At 41.9% G+C, this 16,526-nt stretch overlaps 1 protein-coding gene across 13 annotated transcripts in view; it reads right to left on the bottom strand.

Moving 5' to 3' along the window:
• PBRM1 (polybromo 1) overlaps positions 1-16,526 on the bottom strand; it is a 2,726,611-nt gene that overhangs the window by 1,920,216 nt on the left and 789,869 nt on the right. For all 13 annotated transcript variants that reach the window (XM_044078866.1, XM_044078877.1, XM_044078870.1 and 10 more), the window contains one exon: positions 13,246-13,465. In XM_044078866.1, the coding sequence (XP_043934801.1) occupies positions 13,246-13,465 (220 nt within the window). The remainder of the gene's footprint in view (positions 1-13,245; positions 13,466-16,526) is intronic.

A 16,526-nucleotide genomic window follows, 5' to 3' on the forward strand; every position in this document is an offset into this window, starting at 1 on the left:
GAACAATGCTACTTTTGTCTTCTTTTCACGGACCACTATATCCGGTTTTCTTGCAACTATCTTTTGAACTGTTGGTAATGGGTGATCCCATGAGATATAAACTCATCATTTTCTATGATGCTTTGTGGCTCATGCTTCCAGTGTTTTTCAGCTACTTCAATATTATAATGTTTGCACAATCCCCAGTGCAACAGTCTTGCCACATTAATATGCCTTTCAGTATACAGTCCTTCTGCCATTAGTATGTCACAACCAGCAATAAGGTGTGCAACTGTTTCCATTTCTGTTTTACAAAACCTAAATTTGTCTGTTTCTTCCACATCTTCAATGGACTTTGTAAACCAGTGTGTACGTAGCCCACTATCTTGGGCTGCCAATATTAACCTTCCATCTCTTGGTTTGAATGTGCCTATCCTTAACCATTCCCGCGTTCGTTCCAGAAGTTTTCTATACTTACAACTATATTTATGCATTTGCCACATTTCTTCCCTTCTCATCTGGTCCATCACCTTATATTCTTTCTTTTGTTTTTTTGGCACATTCAGTTGCTGCCTGATTTTTATCTACTTCTGGTTTGATTTCCATTCCTGCTTGATGCTGAAATGCTTCTGGTAGATTAAGCAGAGAAGTCATCTTAGATTTATTCTCCTCATGTTTCAAAACTTTCACTACGTTTGGGTCTTGTGAGGTCAGCAGATATGTGTGCAATCAGTTTCAAGGCGGCCCATCCCTCCTTCGGAACAGGGAATATATAATCTTGGTATACACTGATTTTTATAAATCAGTTGGTAACCATGAAGCATCCTTCTTGTTTTCCTATCTAATCTATCTAACACATTTTGGGGCCAGTCAATCACTCCAAAACTGTAAATTAGGACAGGAAGAGCAAACTGGTTTATAGCTTGGATTTTGTTCCTAGATGTCAACTCTGTTTTCAGGATTAATTTAAGTTTTCTGAAGTATTCCCTTACTAAGTTTTATTTTTATTTGTTCATATTTTATTGCTGATCGTTCATCAGTTCCCAAATATTTATACACTCCCTCTTGCTTAAGTTCTTTTATATCATGTTCTTGTCTCAAACTGATGTTTTCCTGGTGCTGCAGTTTTCCTGCTTTAAAGGTTGCTGTTGCACATTTATCAAATCCAAATGACATTCTTATATCATCTGAAAATATTTTGACAACTTGCAGCTGTGCTTTCAGTTCCTCGTCTGATGAGCTGTACAGCTTTAAATCGACAAAGAGTAGATGAGAAACCTTTACACTTTTCTGGCTTCTAGGAGCCAAATTATAGCCATGACCTAAGCTGCTGAGTAAACAACTTAATGGGTTAATGAGAAGGCAGAATAGCAAGCGTGACAGAGTCACCCTGGAATATCCCCCTTTGAATTTTTATCCCTGGGATAATAATTTGTCCTTTATCATGGCTTAATTGCAAAGTGGTCTGCCACTGTTTCATGGTCACTAATGTAGTCGATCAGTGTAGGGTATATCTTACATATTTTTAAGCACTCTATCGATGAATGTGGGATACTATCAAATGCTTTTTTGTAGTCAATCCATGCCATACGTAGATTCTTACCTTTTTTACACTTCTCCATTACAACTAACAACAAATGATCCTTTGTTCCATATGACTTTCTTTTATTGCCCTTTTGTTCTTCTGTCATAATTGAGTTTTCTTCTAACTGATTATACACTCTGTCAGCATCAATTCCCATGTATAGTTTATACGTCATCAGAAGGCAAGTTATTGGTCTATAATTTTTAGGGTAGCTTGCAGGTTCACTCTTACGTAGGAGCACTGTTTTTCCTGTTGTTAGCTAGGTTGGTGTCTGCTTGGGGTGCGTGTAAAAATAGTTCTTACCCATGGCTAAATCTTCGTGCAAAGATGTTAATACTTTAAGCCAAAAGTTAGGTACTGCATCGGGGCCTGTGGTTTTCCATTCAGAGGCTTTTCTTAACTTTGTTTCAATCTCTCTGGCTGTTACTTCATCTCACTTCATATCCTGTACCTTTAAACTTATTTTCTTTTACTTCATCTATCCAGTTAGCATCTTTGTTATGTTCCACAAGATCTTCATTGACAACTTTGCCAAAAAAAGAGGAAACAGATACATTTTGGAGGTCTTTCAATTCCTTTTTCCTTGTTTCCCAAATCTCTATAAAACTTTTTTGGGTCATCAATAAATTGCTTATTTTGTACTTTTCCCTTTATATTTAGCTGCGTATCTTCTACGTTTTTCCACCTGTGCTTAAGTTTTTAGTTTATTTGCGATAGTGCATGATAGATCTTGGTCTGTTCTAATACTGGGCATTGCTTTTATCACGTCTATCTTTGTTAGTATTTTTGTAGATCTGTTCCCTCTTCTATAGTCTTCTAACAGTGACACTTCTTGTCTTAATTGCTTTATAGTTTCCTCTATTCAGTACTTCCATGATGGTACTAGATTTCTCCCCTTCCTTTCCCTCACTACCATGTGTTCTTGTGGTAGAACTTTATCAGTTATTAACTTAACGGCACAGTAATATACCCTGTTTACTTCTGTTATATCATATGGATCTCTACAGACAGTCCTAATTACTGTGTTCATTTGTTTTATCAGACTTCTGACTTTTTGGGTTTTATTGACCTTCTGCACTCTATTTCTTTCATTAATCTTAATATATCTCTATTAAATCAAGTAACTCTTCTCTTAACTCGTTTTATTCTAAACTGAGGGCACATTTTTTAAATTCCATTTCCTGTGGGCATTTTATAGAAAGATCTGTGGCACCACTTGGGTACTGTGATGTGAAGGTAGGCATCTTTTAGATGTACAATGACCATGAGGGGCTGGTGTGGAAGTAAAGGTAACAGGTTTTGGAGAGTTAACACTCTGAACTTTTAAACAAGTTTCTCATGGTTTCAATGTGATAGGTCCAGAAAGAGGTCTCAATGTGCCTTCTCCTGGGTCTAGAGTCTCGAGTAACAACTTTGTCCTTAGTCTCCAGATGGGATATCTGTAAAGCCCTGACTGTAGCATTTCTTTTACAACTGCAGGAGTGAAGCCTAACCAATCCTTTGGAACTGGGAGAATCTCTTTGCAGTTTGGGATTTTTAGAAAGGAAATTTTAACTTTGGTGAAGAACGTCTAAGTTCCAAGGGTCCTGGGTGATAATTTCACATATTTCTTTTTAATCAAGAAGGCTAATCATCCTCAAATAGAGTGGACAGGGGCAGAAAGGAGGGTTGGTTGGATAGGCTGAAGGGAAGAGGGGAAGGGGACAGTCTGAGCTGTGGTTCGTTCCTCTGGCAGTCATGGCTCTGATGGTCCCAAGGCTTGCAGTGGATCTCGCTTACCTTTTTCTTTTGAACTTAAACTAATTTCCCCTTACATGACTTGTTTTTGTCTTGTTTACAAGGGCCAAGACCTGGCGATGCAATTCCTGCTGAACTTAGGAGCTTAAGTTAAAAAACAAAACAAAAAAAAAACTTTAGTAAAATGCAATATCTGTCTCTCTTCCTCCAGTATGTTGAAAACTCTCTCAGCAGTGCGTCCAAAAAAGAAGTCTTTACCCAAATGTGTATTCTGAACTCCTCCTTTACATGGTCTGTAAGAGACTGTGTCCTTAAGGCATGCAGATGCTTGCTCAGCATGATGCATCAACTGCAAAGTCACATTTCTTGGGAGTGCCTGGCAACCTGAGCCAACATGTCACAAGCTGAAGCATCCCCTGCTTCAGATCCTTAGCCTGTATCCACTCTGCCTTAGACCTCATCTTTCCCTACAGGGATTGTTGAAAACTAAGCATGATGGTCTGATAGTTTAATGCTCTGAAAGTTAGGGTACCAGAAGTGTAGAACTTTTCCCCAAAGCTGTTGAGCATCCTACTTTCCCAATTAGTGAGAAAGTACAGTTGTGTACACTTACCATAAATATAGATGTTTGAGTGTAATCACTGTTGCAGTCATTACATTTGGGTTATCTGCTTGCAGGTAGCCCTCAGTCGGCCTGATTATCACAGTCTTGGGGTCCTGTGTCAGTTGCTGTTTCATCTTCCATGACGTCAGGTAGTCAGGGGGTATAAAGCATGCAGCCGACGCCATTACATCAGTATTTCTTGCCCCAGATGTCAGGTGCCCCCCATAATGGGAAGCAATTATATACAAGGTTACACATCCAACAAAAAGCAAATACACCAGAAAGCTTTAAGTGTAGTAAACACGAAGAGAGGTATAGTCAATAGAAGTCAGGGGGGCTGGAAGGAGGGTAACCAGGATTGCAACAGTGAATATACTCGAACATCTACATTTACGGTAAGTGTACACAACTGTACTATGTTCATGTTTCACTGTTGCAGTCATTATATTTGGGTAGATTCCCAAAGCTAAGAAAGGGAGGAGGCAATTAGAGAGCACTGGGACCAGCTATTGGGCCCTGCAAGACTGCAGTGGCAAAACCAGCTCTGGATTTAGAAAAAATTGGCAAGTGGTAACACTTGAAGGTATGTACAGAACTCCAGGTAGCAGCTTCTAGGATGTCCCTGGTAGGAACACCTCTAAGAAAGGATGTAGAAGTAGATGCAACCCTGGTGCAATGGGGTCTTATCCCCTGTGGGGTAGGTTTTCCATGGTGCTTATAGCAAAAATGAATGCAATTGCCTATCCACTTAGAAATGGTTTGCTTTGAAATGGCCTTCCCCTCTGCCCCTGCAGCAAAGGCAACCAACAGCTGTTCAGATTTCCTGAGAGGCTTAGTCCTGTCCAAGTAAAATCTAAGTTGTCTGTGCACGTCCAAGGAGTGAAGTATTCGTTCCCCTTTGTTCTGTGGACTTGAAAAGAAGGTTGGCAAATGAATGGACTGATTAAGGGCCACAACAGATTCCATCTTGGGCATAAAGGAAGGATTGGTCCTGAGGGACACCCTGTCCGCATGAAAGATGATGAAAGGCTCCACTGCCATGAGGGCCTGCAATTCAGACACCCTCCTTGCAGTGATGATTAGAAGGAAGGCTGTTTTCCAGGAAAGGAATTTAAATTCTGCAGTTGCAGCTGGCTCAAAGGGAGGTAGAGTGAGCTTTTCCAATACAAAGTTAAGGTCCCAGGCTGGAGTAGAGGCCCTCCTGGGTGGTCTTAAATTTTTGGCCCCTCTGAGGAATTGCTTCAGCAGGGTGAGAGAAGAGGCGTGGCTCCATGTTATAATGTGCTGAAATGGCCGAGACATGAATTTTAACAGAAGAGAAGGAAAGGCCCTTGTGAAGCATCTCTGCTAAGTATTGAAGAATATGCGGTAAATTGGGCACTGTTGTGCCCATCCCCTGAGTTTGGCTCCAGGAACAGAATCTTTTCCACTTTGCGGCATAGGATTTTCTAGTACTAGGCCTCCTTGCCTCCAGAATGACATCCAGCACTTGCTTACTGAGGGATGGTAATGGAGAGGTTAGGTAATTAGCCAGGCTGCAAGGTTCAGGGTTTGAAGTTGGGGGTGCAGAATCTGGCCCTCCTGCTGGGACAGCAGGGAAGGGGTCTGAGGCAGGTGCCATGGTTCCAGCAGTGACACACTGCGCAAGAGGGGGTACCAGTGTTGGTGTGGCCAGTCTAGTGCAATGAGTATTGTCCTTGGTTTGTCCTGTTTGATCTTTAGTAGAACTTTGGAGAGGAGAGGCAGAGGAGGAAAGGCATAAACTGAGAGTTTTTTCCAGGTGAAGGACAAGGCATCCACTTTCCAAGCTTGTCTGTGGGGAGTCCTAGTGCAGAATTTGTCCAATTGGTAGTTCTGAGGGGAGGCAAACAGGTCTACCTCTGGGCTCCTCCATTTGTTTCTCAAAATGTTGAATAACTTTGGTTCCAGTTTCCACTCATGTGGGTCCATGAGATTTCTGCTTAGGTCGTCTGCCAGTGTATTTAGCTTGCCTGGCAGGAATTTAGCTTGTAGGTGGCACTTGGTAGCTCAAGGTTGTGTTCCACAGAGCCATGGCTAGTCTGCAGAGAGGGTATGAATGGGTTCCCCCCTGCTTGTTTATGTACCACATAACAGTGTTGTCCGTTTTTACCATTAATTGTCTTGGAAGAATGTGGTCCTTGAAGGCTGTCAGAGAATTCTGCACAGCTAACATTTCTTTTTGATAGATATGCAGGTGCATTTGACTCTGGTTCCATTTGCCCTGGATGCACTACCCTGCCAAGTGAGCCCCCCATGCATAGTCTGATGCGTCTGTTAGGGTTTGGGCGGCAGGGGGTAGAGTGAACGGCAGTCCCTTGTTGTGGTGGCAGGCCTCTGCCCACCAAAGGAACTCTGTCTTTATACAAGGAATGGTAGGAATCATTGATTCCAGGTCCTGAGAATGTTGACATCATAGGCTTTTTACATACCATTGTAGTTTCCTCATATGCAGTCTTGCATATGGAATTAGTAAAATGCAAAAGGCCATGAACCACAGGGCTTGCAGTATTTACCTTGCAGATAGCTGGGTCTTTTATGGCCAGTAGTTTGAAGTAGGCTGTCAAATAAACCTGTTTCTCTGGCATGAGGTAGGCCATCTGGGAAGTTTGCTCCCAGGCATACAATTTGTTGGCAGGGTACAAGGTGTGATTTATTTTCGTTTATGGTGTACCCCAGTGAGGTTAGCAGTTTCTTTACAAATGCCAGATGATTTAATAGTATGTCCTGGTTTTCTGCCTGAATTAGACAATCGTCCAGGTATGGGTATATTTGAATATTTATTTGCCTACAGACTGCAGCTAGGCACTTAGTGAATACCCTGGGCACAGTAGTTAAACCAAAGGGCAGTGCAGAGAACTGACCGTGCATGTAGCCTTCTCTGAAGAGTAGGTATTTTCTGCAAGATTCCCTTATTGGGATGTGCAGGTAAGCTTCCTTTAAATCCAATGTTGCCAACCAGGCATTTCTGCCTAGCATGGGAAGCAGCTGATTAAGAGTTGGCATTTTGAATTTTTGGATTACCAAAAAGGTGTTTAGGATAGACAGGTCCAGGATAGGATGCCAGGAATTGTCTTTTCTTGGTACCAGGAAAAGTCTTAAGTGAAAATCTTGCCCCCATTCCTCTTCTGGGACAGGTTGAATAGCCCTGATACTTTGAAGAAATAGAACCTGCTTTTGAGCCTCTGCCCACTGATTTGGGGGTAGTTCTGGCCAACAGTTTGGGATTGGTAAGGAGTGAAAGTGGAATCTGTATCCTTGGGAAACTATATTTAAAACTCATTTGTCTTGAGCAACGAGTTCCCAGTTTTTTGCATGCAGGGGGATCTTTTCCCCCTAAAGGACCAGTCAGTTGAGCAGGGCTTGGAAGGTTTAAGGTTAAGTCATTGTGACAGTTTACCATGGGGGGGTGTCTTACTACTTCCAGCTTTGGAAGTGGGAGCCCCCCACTGCTTAGGCCTGTGAGTACCTTGAGAATGAAGCCCGAGTGGTCTGCTGGTCCTGGGTTTGGACTGAGAAGGCCTGGAAGAGACAGGAAAGGACCAATTCTTAGAAGGCCAATGCCTACTAACTCTGGGAGGCTGTACTTGCAGGAAATATTTAACAGTTTGCATAGATTTAGCTTTTTCCTCCATCTTTTTAAGTACTACTACTGCTTTGTTGCCAAACAGGAGGTCATGGTTTAAGGGAGCATCCAGTAATTTAGCTTTAACATGATCTGGCAAAGTTTGCTCCTTAAGCCAAGCATGCCTTCTAAGTACAGACCCAGTGACAGCAGCCCTGCAAGATGCCTCTAAGGAATCAAAACCACACTGCAAAGTATGTTTACCAACTTGTTCAGAAGAATGCATTACATTCTGTAATTCTTTATTTTCAGCACAGTTAGGAATCAACATCATTTTTTGTTTAAGTAATCCAGTAATATGCTGCTGATACTTTAACATATGAAAGTGGCAGTTTAAGGCCATAATGGCCAAAGTAGCAGAAGTGTATACCTTCTTACCCCATCTGTCCAGGGCCCTGGAATCTCTATCAGAGGGGGTAGAGTTTTTGGCAGTAGCAGCCTTAATGCCTTTGGGTCCCTGTGAAATGGTCTCTGGGTCCGCAGTAGGATTCTTAAAGAGGAACTTGAGAGAGTCAGGTACTCTGTAATACCTATCAGGTTGCCTGGGAGCCAGAGGTAAACAGTCTGAGGCCAGGCTAGATTCCAAGAAGACATCATCTACAATGTCCAGTACAGGAGGGATAGCTAAAGGCCTGTGTTGAGGTAGGAGTGGAGTCACAGTAATCCTGGTTTTCCCAGCAGAAATGCTCCCTAAGAGTATACAAAGTTTCACCGAAAGAGAAATCTTCTGGAGGGGAAGCAGAGGGAATGGAGTCCTCTGTATCAGAATCCTCACAGGTAGATAAGGGCAAATCCTGGTCATCAGTAGAAACAAAAATTTCAGAATACTGATCAGAAGGAAAATCAGTTCTACGTCTCTTAGAGGGAGAAGGGTGGCTTCCCCTGATTAGAGTAATAAGGTCTTCAACTATTCTTATTTGTTTTTTAGGCATAGGGGCCTGACTATGCGGGTCTGGGCATCGGTTTTCTAGACGTGGACCGAGTTTTAGGCCTTGAAGCAGAAGATGGCGTTGGTTTGATATGCCAGTCAGTAGGGCCTGAATATACCCTCAGAAGCCGGTGCCTGCACAGCGGCTCCAGACACATCCAAGGTAGAGACATCCACAGGTTCCATAGTCGAAGAAGCATCTCGCAGCATACCGGACTCCGAATGGGTCTCAGTAGAGGCCTGCGAATCTGAAGTAGCAGTTATCAGGGGCTGCGAAAGCACCTCACTGAGTACTGGCGAACTGGCGACTAGCTTAATGGAAGCGTCGTTGTTAGCTGTGGACCTATGCGCTCTGTGTCTATCTTTACGGTTTTTTGGAATGTTGGTAGTCGGATGGCTTACCAAAGCCATTTCTGGATAATTGAAGAGAGTACCAAAATAGTTAGAAGCGAAAATTAACCAACGACGAATAGTTTGAGGATTGAATAAGGCACAAAACCAACAGCGAGGGACGTTGTGGTCTGGGCCTAAGCAAGGAATGCAGCACGAATGGAAATCTTTATGACGTATTTACTTTCCACAATTGTTAACTTTTACTGACATCGGTTTAGGGCAAGAAAAAGGATCCCCAACAGGGCACTTAGCTTTGTTGAAGACTTCAGATCTGAAACTCGAAAATGAAAATTTCAGGAGTCAGCCGACCGGCACTTGCGAACTGTTTCGGGCACCGCACGGCAAGAAAGACTGATGTAATGGCGTCAGCTGCATGCTTTATACCCCTGATTACCTGACGTCATGGAAAATGAGACAGCAACCGACACATGACCCAACACTTTGATAATTAGGCCGACTGAAGGCTACCTGCAAGCAGATAACCCAAATGTAATGACTGCAACAATGAAACACTAGGAACATCAGGGCTCCTGAAGGAGCCAGAGTAGATCCCTTGCTGGAGTCCTGGCTCACCACAGACTGATCAGCCTTCGAATTCTTCTGAAGGAATCTATAGGTAACTTTTATCTACAGAAGCAGTCAGATTTAATATAGACAGGTGGGAGAAATAGAGAGAGAGTTTGGTTCCACGGATGACTGTAGAAATGGCAAGGTGCTCCTGGCTCAGATAGACCCACAAAAGCCCTATATCTGAATCAGATCTCTGAGTATTCATTAGCTTCCCACTGGAACTCCAATACCTTGTGAACAGTGTCCCCAAAGGAGAAACCCCCTAGTGAGAAGCAGAAGATAATTTGTCTACAGCGTTTGACCCAAGCAGCTGCAGAACAGATCTGGCAAACATAAGTAAGTTCATCTGCTTCGGAATCATGGGAATCAGAATACTCAAGCTTTAGCCTCCCCCCCCCCCCTTTTTTTTTTAAAGGTGACCCAATATCTCTAGTAATCCCAAGCCTTGGCTGTTTGGAGTTCAGAAAAGACATGATATCTACAGCCACTTGGACAAGTTGGTCAGTACACAACTGGAGGAAAAAGCACTGCCTAACTTCTGCCAAGGCAAGGTGGCTAGAACCAGTTTGATTTCTGGTGTTTTATGCATTGTGGTTTTGAGTACAAACACACTGGAGTCCTCAGGACATGGGTGGAAGACTGAGATCTCAAATATTCTGGGATTACGGTCAACACAAACCCTCTTTTGGACAAATATCGTGGGGCTACATTCTCCACAAACTCTCTTTTGGACAAATATCGTGGGGCTACAGTCTCCACAAACTTTCTTTTGGACAAATGTCCTGGGGATACAGTCTCCACAAATTCTCTTTTAGACAATTATCCTGGGACTATCTCCCTCTCCTTCAGTAAAAAGAATTACAGTCACCAAAAGCCATGGGCCCTCAGAATCCTGAAGTGCGTCTGACTCACCGGTATGTGAGGACATATAAGATTTCAAAGGCATAGTGGCTTGCAAAAGATCACACCAGAAACCTCAGTTGAAACTTACTCCAAGGGTAGGAGTTAAGAAAGCATATCACTGCATTCAGACCCAAGGAGACCCAACACCTATCCCCTCCTAGGTCTTTGGTCAGAATACTTCTTTTTCTGTGTGAGATTACTGCAGGCCTTGGCTAATACACCATGTCAACTTGGAAACAGACATGTGCCCCTTTTTTTGGCTACAAACTCCTAGAAAGACTATCTTCCTTTTCAAATTGTCCTCGGGGTGAAATATACACAACACAGGAGAATGCATCGTGCTTTGAGCCAAGGCAAAACGAGCACAGATTATGGAAATCTCTGTGGGGAATCTGTTACTCACAAGCTACAGAGTTACTAACTTTCAAAGAAGTTTCACGATCATATTCAGAATCAGGTTTTATATAAAACAGTTGTTAATTTCAAGGAAAGATAAGAAAAATCTCCTTTAAGTAGGCCAATTGACAGACTGACAATGCTATCAAATTTGTGGTATGCAACAATGTATTACAAGAATGATCAGAAGATGGTCAGACAACACACCTATTATACCACCAATGTCTCTATGTAGTGATGGGAGGATATTATACAACGACCCCCCCATTAATATTCAAAAACGTGCACGCTGATTGGTTAGCGTGCACGTTGTAAATCAGAGTTACAGTAGTGGAAAAAGGTCCGGTCGCCCGGACTTTTTCCATTACTATAACTCTTTTTGTTTTTTTTTTACAGCAACGGAGAATGCAAGATCTCCGTTGCTTCACACTGTCTCGCTATGTTAAACTCCTTTAACATAGCGAGACAGTTTGTAAAAAGCAACGGAGATCTTGCTTTCTCTGTTGCTTTTGCCCACAGCTCTGATGTACTGCATCGGCATACGCATGCGCAGTAAATCAGAACTGCCACAGAATACCAGACAGCTGCGGAAGGGCAGCAAGGAGGCATTATACAATGCCATTATTTAAGAAAAGTAATTATTTTTTTTTTCTTAAATAATGTCATTGTATAATATCAATAACGCACTTCTGGGTGTGGGTAATGCTGGATTTACCCACGGTTGGCCTTGTTTGGCCACTCGGGCTTCGCCCTCGTGACCAAACCACACCAACCATGGATAAATCCAGTATTATCCACACCCAGACGTTGGTTATTGCTATATTAACCAAGGCCCTGAGGGGAATATCTATCTGAAAAATCGGGCTACCTAGACACAAGAATCCTAAAAGTAAGGACTCTTTTTTTTTTTTATGAACTGATAAAAAAAATTCTAAACTGATGGACTGTCACTCTTAATGGGGCTAGTACTCAAGTATTATGACTGAGAGAGGATAACCACATGAGATTAAATGAACGTGGATGACACTGAAAAAGCAATGCCTCAAACTAATATTCTACAATGAACAGCAGTCTAAGAAGATACTTAACTACAATAAGACAACTCTATTACAATAAAGACAGCTAATTTGTATAAAAAAAAAAAAGCAACAAATTTTGCATTTGGCTCAAGCAAACATAAAATTGCTATGGCTACAAGTATGATGCCATACTGGGATGTTCAGTCTCCAACGAAGTAAAGGAAGAGTTCAAATCAGATCAAGATTGAATCCTGACATCCAAGACAGAAGACAGGCAGCTGACAGTCTGCTCCATACAGGCAAAATATGTGAAGAAACAGATAAGTCTGACAATAATAATGAGTAAAGAACTGGCTAGTGATAAAACACCAGCTGTCAGACAGCAGTAACAAGACAGGCATTCCCCTATCACAGCAACAGTACAGTAATGTCCAGGGGTTTAGAGACTTTAGACCTTATCTGGTTCCTACACGCTTCTGCCAACATACCATTCAACTGAAAGCAAGATAATGTCCATATAGTGTTCCTGAGTTAAAGCTGACATTAAGCTTCCTGCAGATTCACCCTCCCCTGCTTTTCAGACACAAAGAAAAAAACATAATGGCCTTCAGGGATTCCTCCTCTGGCATATTAGAACTTAAAAGTCTATTTTTAAATCCATTTTTGTCTTGCATCCACCACAGGACCTCTCCTCTCTCTCTCTCTATCCATAAGGAAAGAAGTGAAAGATGGAACAAAGTGGTGAAGTGGTATCCAAGCAGGACGGCAGATATCTTAATGACCTTCTTTTTAACCCAAATAATGCCAATTGGGCACACAAATGCTTCTATGCCCATCAGCAAATGTCCATCAGTATGCCCCTACTGCCTTAAAACACTGTGTACTATCTTTCTTGGCCTCTATTGGTACCTCTAAGGCAGTAGTAATCCCACCCCCCTCCCCAGGAGGACAGCTGGTTATAATGCCATGTAAACCCACTAGCACAACCTCTGGTTCTGGCCTCACTACTTGTGCACAGGTTATGAATTACACAGAAAAGAACTCCCCCTCTACACTAGCAAACAAAGTTTTTCAGTAAAGCAAGAATCTGGGTGTAAATTAAAACAAGCCTTTTTTAAATACTTGATATATGCTGACACAACTAATTCAAAATTAACTATACAAGTGAAGAGATCTATCTAAAGTCATGATTTTCATCTACAACGCAGAACCAATAGAAGTACTAAAAGAAAAATATAATTTGGAGGACTGGCTTCCTATCATAGAGATGAGTAGTTAAAGGTCAGACAGTATAAAATTAGTGTTACATTCACATGGAACCCAAGACCAAATCATGCTAAGTGTAAGAAATTATAAAAGGGGTACAAGAACTGTATATGCAATTCTGGGTAAATGAGGATTTAGCTTCAGTCTACTCAAAAGAAAATACCAGCATAGCAACATGGTTTCATCCAGAAAAGTTATGTAAAATTATTTGTACTTGCTGACCTGATTTGTTGCAATGAAATTGGCTGTTTGATTTGCTGATAGTAATCAGCATACTCCTTCTTCGAAGGAAGCTGGAAGAAAGCCTCAGCAATGAGCTGACCCTTATTATTACGATAGTTTCGTATGGCGTCATACAGCTGGTAGAAAGGACTGGCGGTATCCATGGAAGAATTTATGCTTTCCACCTCAGACTCAGCTTCTTCATATTGTGAAGGAGCAGCTGTAACATAAAAGCTCTTATGAATTAAATGCAAATAAAAACTTCAAAGATGAATGTATGGGTCAGTAAACATCAGTCCATTACCAGATACTACAGACTAGAATTTTACTCAGAAATGTTTCTAATCAGCATGTTTTTTTTTCTCTACTGTTCAACTTTCTGAACTCATAACATTGAAATTCAGTGAAACTGCCAACGCTCCTCACTTTTACCCTCAAAGGGTGAGGCCAAGATGGCAGGTAGCTGGGGCATATCACTGCAGGATGCCATTTTGTTATTATATCCATTGACACTCACTCACCTGGCATAACTGTGACATGTTTTCAAATATTTACAATGCATGTTTCTATATGTGGTAAACTGCACCACTACTGTTTTGGGGGGTTCGGCTGCTGCCGTCAATGAATCACCAGGAATCTACGTACTGGTGCTCAGGCCCCATTATAAGACAGCCATTAAGCTTTTACATGTTTCCCTTTCAAATGACCTTCATGTGCCCACGATGCTAACAAAAACAGATTAAATGAACAGTACATCTGGCCAGCCTACCCTCTCATAACAACAGAGTGCTTCAGGTACTTTTCATTGCAAGCTGCATGACAGTCTGGGCTTATTTCAGGGAATTCAAGCAATTGATCGACTTCATTATAACCTTCTTTATTGAATGTGTTTTGTTGACAACAGACTCAAAAAAAGACTTGTTTTGTACTTTCTTGTACAGTGCAAGAATAATTAATTATAAACACACAATAAAGGGGGGGGGGCCTTTGCCACTTCTCCACAATACACTTTTATTTCACATTCTGATTTCTCTGATGAGGATGATGACTGTTGAGAGAGGGGGAAAGGGTGGCTATCAAGACCTATACACTGAACTAAGATCAGAAAGCAGGTTATCCTATTCAATGTGCAGAGAATCTACAGCCTATCTGGACTCACAAAAAGTGCAAAACAGTTTTCTGAAAAAGGTGCTATTCCTATGAAGGACATGAGCCACTCCATCTACTGCAGAGCATGCAATAGCATGTGCGCACACATATGTGCGAACAAACACACTGCATGTGCAACTATAAGCAGTTTAGATGTTCATCAAGTCTTTGGGACGTGGGAGGAAACTGAAGACCCTAATGTCAACCTACAAGGACACAACATCCTGATGCTGCATAGAAACCAATGCAGCTGATAACTGAGCAAACAATGAAGCAGCAATGCTAAAAGCTGCATCAGTGTGAAATAAACAGGAAGACTAAATAGCACCACTTTCTTTACTACTGTTTGGTTACTGGCTGAAGAGGCTGGACCTCCTGACCCTTTTCAGGTACAACCCATTCTCAATAAGAAGACGTTCACTATTTTATACATTATACAAGATAACAATAATATCCATAAGAATACAATCTCCATGGTACAAACACATTAGCCAACACATTTTCTTATACTGCACACTTTTGTTTGTTTAATGAACAACAGTAAAACTTACCAAGTTAGTAGCAATAAGCCACATACAACGTAGACATTTATGGAAGCATTCGCTGTATCAGCTGAGCAATGACAGAGATCTCTACAGTGAATTAACGCAGGAGAAATTCCTCTCTATTCAATCACTTCAAATTTCTCACTTAGACCAAGGATCAGGGAGCGTACATCATTTCTGTCCTTTGTCAGAATATACACATTGTCCTGAGGTCCCCATTTCTAAAGTCCCAGATGATCTTCTAAAGTATCAACAGCTATGATAGGCAGTCACATATCTGTAGCACACAGCCTCAAGGCTCACTATGCACTGCATTAACATTTGGGAAGCTTTCCAAGCAAGGAGATACAGCAAACGAAGAGGAGGATAAGCATAAGTATAGGTCACAACAAGACACCGCACACAACAAGATACCTCACACAACAAATAGTCTGATGGAAATACTGCAGCTATTGGCAGCACATCAAGTCAACAGTACTGGGTAATGTGAACCAACAGCCAACTGGCCGAAGTACAAATTTCCAATATGTGGGCAGTCTGAAAGCATGCGATAGAGGGGGAATTCTTTTGATGCACTACCTTGACTGCCTGTTGATCTGATAAAAGAACATGATGCATTTAAGGAGAGCTTGTGTATCAATATTGGATCCCATCAGTCCTTAGAAAAAAGTAGCACATGAATAGAAGCATTCCTGAAACAAGTACCAGAACCAGCAACACAGATGATGGAATATAGCTTTATGACAGAGTGACAGGAATGTGAGCCTCTCTACAGCATTAAAAAAAAGCTAGTTAATTTCCAGGACAATCTCACTTTTCATCTCTAATCACTCTTACTGAAAACATAAAACAAAAACTTCAGACAGTCTTTTTTTTTGCACCCCATACTTTCACCTAACTGGTTCTTTTGTTTTGGTGGAATGAGAACCAGGTGTTCCAGGGCTAGCAATAGTTCTGTGGACCCTTCATCCTATCTCAGAACCTCCATCAGCCCTTAAGTTCTTTGAAGACAGTCAAGTGTTACAGAGCAGGCTAGCTTGTTGGTCCTGGAGGTGGTGATCTACTCTCTTCCTGTGGGGAGCACATCTTCTTCCCTTTGGTTGTTCCTCCTAGCCCCTCCCCAAAAGAAACAAACATGTCCTCACATGATACCGACTTCCTCCTTGGCTACTTGAGTGGTAGTATCAGCTCGGCAGATTTGGAACTCCTCTGGGTGAGCACCTAGTCCGCAAGGTGTCACCCATTAGGTGAGACAAAGCCACCACCCTGCCTCATGGATGGGTAAAATGATGGTAGTCATTCATTTCCATCCTCACAAGCCAGCTCTCACAGGCAAATGAACAGTTAGTTGAACCCAGGCCACCAACGATACATATTCACAGCTTTATCCATTTAATGCCATGCAGCTGACTCAACATCGACAGCTGAGAAAAAATTCCACCTTGACAAGGCAGAAATGAAACTGCCTATATACAATACAGGCTTATACTACTCAGCAACAGCTCCTCGTGGTCCTAGCAGCAGAGAATCGAAAAAAGCGACTACATTCAAGATTTAAGTATATTTTTGCTGTTTCTACCTATGCGA

The sequence above is a fragment of the Protopterus annectens genome, chromosome 7.part1 (genome assembly GCF_019279795.1).
Source record: "Protopterus annectens isolate FY-2018-M chromosome 7.part1, PAN1.0, whole genome shotgun sequence".
In the NCBI taxonomy this organism is placed as follows: domain Eukaryota; kingdom Metazoa; phylum Chordata; order Ceratodontiformes; family Protopteridae; genus Protopterus; species Protopterus annectens.